Consider the following 4,072-nt stretch of genomic DNA (forward strand, 5'->3'; position numbering starts at 1 on the left):
TTATATCTTATTTTAGCTTTAACAATGTCAATAACAATAATGCAGTAATTTTCCAAAACATACACAGGGAGGAAAGAAAGAAATTACATAAAACCCATACATTTAAATGGGCATAATCAAGGCCTTCTATTCCCAGTGGCCTTCTTCAAATAATATCCTTCTACCTGATTTGCATTGGAGGCCTGTTCTTGGCCTTCTTTTAAATCTCTTGGTTGTCGTCGGTAGAGTCCTTTTCCTTTGATCAGCTAAACATTGATTCCCATTTATGCATATTTCCTTACAGCTTCAGATTTGATGAGTGAAGTGGAGTACCGTGTACAACTTAGAAGTGTAAAGAACTGTTGTGGATTTCTCAAAGGGACACTATGTATAAAACTAGAACGTAATGTTATGGTTAGATTTAGTTGGATCATAACTATGATAAAGGTCATTTGATTCCACAAGAATAAGGAACAAACATTAACAAAATGACACGATATTTATGATGTATATGTATTATTTCTTCATTGTAATATTTGGAATAGAACTTCAGTACGAGAGAAAATTAAACTTGATTGTGATTGTGAGCCAAGTTGAAAGGATCACTATTGAATTTTCAAACATTAAAATTGTCATCCATCTTCAACCACTTTCTCCTAAGCACATTTAATACTTTTTTTTTTCTGAGGGTACAAGCTAAACTGACCCTATAACTTAATAGTAAATCAACTCATGTGTGAATTGACTTTTAGGTTTTGCAGATAATTGATGAAGAAATGTCAAGTTGCCTGTTTACAATTAATGTCATGTACATACAAATGCAGATCATAGATAAACCAATACAATGTATAGTTGCTTACACACCATAAACCGTCTCAGGTAAATTACTGGAATTTGAGTTAAAAGTGTATACTTTAGTAAGTTGCCTTATTAAGGTTATCTTTATTAGTGACTCAATTTTAACACAGCATATTATGCATCATAACTTGTTTTATTATCGTCTAATGTCATAACACAGGCGAAAAAAAGTTACAGAATAACAGATTCCATCTTTAGATCTCTGATAAGGACTTAATTGTCATGAACCCATGATGGCATGTTACGAGTTTTACAGCTTAGCAGTGTAATAATGGGAATAGTCGTAGGATCGTAGCTAGTGAAAAATGGTCATGAAGCACAATGAGAACTTTACGAGTAAAGAGAAGATTGAAACTTCTGTCTGTCACTATAACATGCCGGATTCTCTTTCTCCTAGCTAAAACAAGAAACAGTGCTAATCAATGACGTCAGATGATATATTTTATGATATCAAATTCACAGAATACGTTGTTCGAGTGTCATTATTGAGTGAAACTCAGTCCACCACGTATTTACTGGTTGTGATCTTTGGTCCGGTGCCTCTGTCTTGAATGGAAGAAAGCCAATTCCACTTATTGACTAAACGCGTCTGAAAACGTCAACCTGGAAGCTTATTCTTTCTGGTTACTTGCGGTATTGAATTTATACTATGTATGTATGATGAAGCAAGTCATTTTCCAAATTCAAATACCACACAAAAAAGTTGCCCCTATTTTTGTGAAGATGTAACCAAAAGGACTTAAGTTATATACACCAACAATGTGAAATGTTTTTACACTATTAATGTAATTCAACTGGCTATACTAGGTACCTGCTCTACTTTCCAGTTACGTACTATTTTAGACTACAAAGAGTTATCTATTATTATAAGTCACTTAACCTACACTATTATATTGCACAAAACTTAAAGTCAGTAAAAAAAAAATAATGACGCTATTCAGCTGAACGAATGGTGTTGTTGATTCATAAGCAACTGAACTGGCAAGAACATTTCCAATTACGTGGAATTACTATGTCCATGAGCTCCTTCCTTTCACCAGGATTTGAAAGAGTCATTCGATAATGACTCGTGTAACATTCACGAACAAGCATAAAGAATAATTATGTAATCTGATTTATTAAGAAAGAGAAGGAACAGAACACACTATAAGACCGGCATCTCTCCCCCTATAAAAGGGGTCTAACCTCTACAAATAGCTGCATTATATCTTCATCAAGAAATTTCCTCTCTTTCTCTCACTGAAATCTTACTATCTACTTTTGATCACATTGCTGAACTTGGCTAACTATTTCTGGACATTTGAGAAGAAACCCCTCTCCTAACCGTCATGGAGAAAGGCTGTATACATCTTGCTGTTGTACTTCTGCTGCTTCAGCAAATGAGTTCTTGTTTGTCAATCGCTAATATCACTACTGATCAAACAGCACTTCTTGCCTTGCAATCTCAAATATCTTTATACGATCCTCGCAATGTCTTGGCAAGAAACTGGACTATTTTCACCCCAGTCTGTAGTTGGATTGGAGTCACTTGCGGCCTTCGCCACCAAAGAGTCACTGCCTTAAATATTGTTAGTATGAACCTTAAAGGAATGATTCCACCACAGCTTGGAAATCTCTCATTTCTCAATTCCCTCAATATCAGAAACAATAGCTTCCATGGAAGTTTGCCCATGGAGTTAGCTCGTTTGAGGAGATTGAAAATGATCAATGCCATGAGCAACAACTTTACTGGCGCAATACCGTCATTTTTAGGCTTGTTGCCAAACCTTCAGTCCTTGTACCTTGCGTTTAACCAGTTGTCTGGTAACATCCCTCCTTCTCTTTTTAATATAACAAAGCTAAAGTACTTAAGACTACGAGGGAACATTCTTGGTGGAGAAATTCCTCGAGTTATCAATAGCCTTTGTTGCCTGAATTTCATAGATCTTCAAGATAATAAGCTTACAGGAGCTATACCACCAACTATGTTTAACCAGTCATCGCTTAAACAGATTGGCCTGACAAATAACATTCTTTATGGGAAACTACCGGGAAATATATGTGACAATCTTCCAAATTTAGAGGTACTTGCTCTTTCCAAAAATCGGTTTGACGGCTTGATTCCACCAAATCTGCAGAACTGCTCTAAACTTCAAATATTATCATTGTCTGCAAATGATTTCACTGGAACCATACCAGCAGAGATTGGGAACTTAACTATGCTGACATCTCTGCAACTTGGGCTTACCTACTTGAAAGGTATTTTTATGATTTGTCTAGCAATATCTGCAAGTGCTTTAAAGCATATAGCTTTCCTGATTCGGCAATTTGCATGGTTTTAAGTCACTTGTGTGCTATTTCCTAATTTGTCGGGTGAAATACCAAGGGAGCTTGGAAATCTTCAAAGACTCCAAATATTTGGATTGTATCAAAACAGGCTGAGTGGTTCAATTCCAGCAAGCCTTTTCAACATTTCAACCCTCCAGATCTTGACAGTAGTGGATTGCCAGCTGTCAGGGAGTCTACCGTCAAATTTAGGCCAAGGGACACCAAATCTCGAAGAAATTTATTTGGGAATAAATAATCTCAGTGGAGTCTTCCCTGCGTCTATTTCGAATGCTTCAAGACTCACTGATCTAGACCTTTCTAACAACATGTTCTCAGGTTCTATTCCTGATTCCCTTGGTAATTTAGAATTGCTTGAACTTCTACAGTTAGGTCAAAATTTGTTGATCAACCAGAATTTCTCTACAGAATTAACCTTCCTGACTTCACTGACAAGATGTAGAAATCTGAGAGAACTGGTCATTAGAGATAACCCTTTAAATGGCATCCTTCCGGCTTCTATTGGTAATTTCTCCAGCTCTCTCAAAATCTTCTCTGCATCTAGGTGCAAACTCAGCAGCATTGTACCAGAAGAAATTGGAAACTTAACAGATGTTTTAGGGATATCACTCTTTGGAAATGACTTGACAGGGTTCATTCCAAAAACTATTGGAGGTTTGCAGAAGCTTCAAATATTTCTTATTGAAAGTAACATGTTAAGCGGGACTATACCCGATGAAATTTGTTGTTTACAAAATATAGTCGACCTGAGTATTAGGAAAAATAAAATTTCAGGTCCCTTGCCATCCTGTTTGGGGAATGTTACTACTTTGAGAAATCTATATCTAGCTTCAAACAAGTTGAACTCCAGCTTACCTGAGAGGCTATGGAGCCTTCAAGATCTATTGGTACTTGATGCAGCATCAAATTC

At 36.3% G+C, this 4,072-nt stretch overlaps 1 protein-coding gene across 1 annotated transcript; it reads left to right on the forward strand.

Moving 5' to 3' along the window:
* Nucleotides 1-2,165: 2,165 nt before the first annotated feature.
* On the forward strand, nucleotides 2,166-4,049 carry LOC124894047 (LRR receptor-like serine/threonine-protein kinase FLS2; the record flags this gene model as incomplete). The annotated part of the gene is made up of 2 exons (XM_047404810.1): nucleotides 2,166-3,075; nucleotides 3,160-4,049. Coding segments are annotated over exons 1-2 (1,800 nt in total), but the record flags the coding sequence as incomplete, so codon positions are not given.
* Nucleotides 4,050-4,072: the final 23 nt, after the last annotated feature.

The sequence above is a fragment of the Capsicum annuum genome, unplaced genomic scaffold (assembly GCF_002878395.1).
Source record: "Capsicum annuum cultivar UCD-10X-F1 unplaced genomic scaffold, UCD10Xv1.1 ctg68684, whole genome shotgun sequence".
In the NCBI taxonomy this organism is placed as follows: Eukaryota; Viridiplantae; Streptophyta; class Magnoliopsida; order Solanales; family Solanaceae; genus Capsicum; species Capsicum annuum.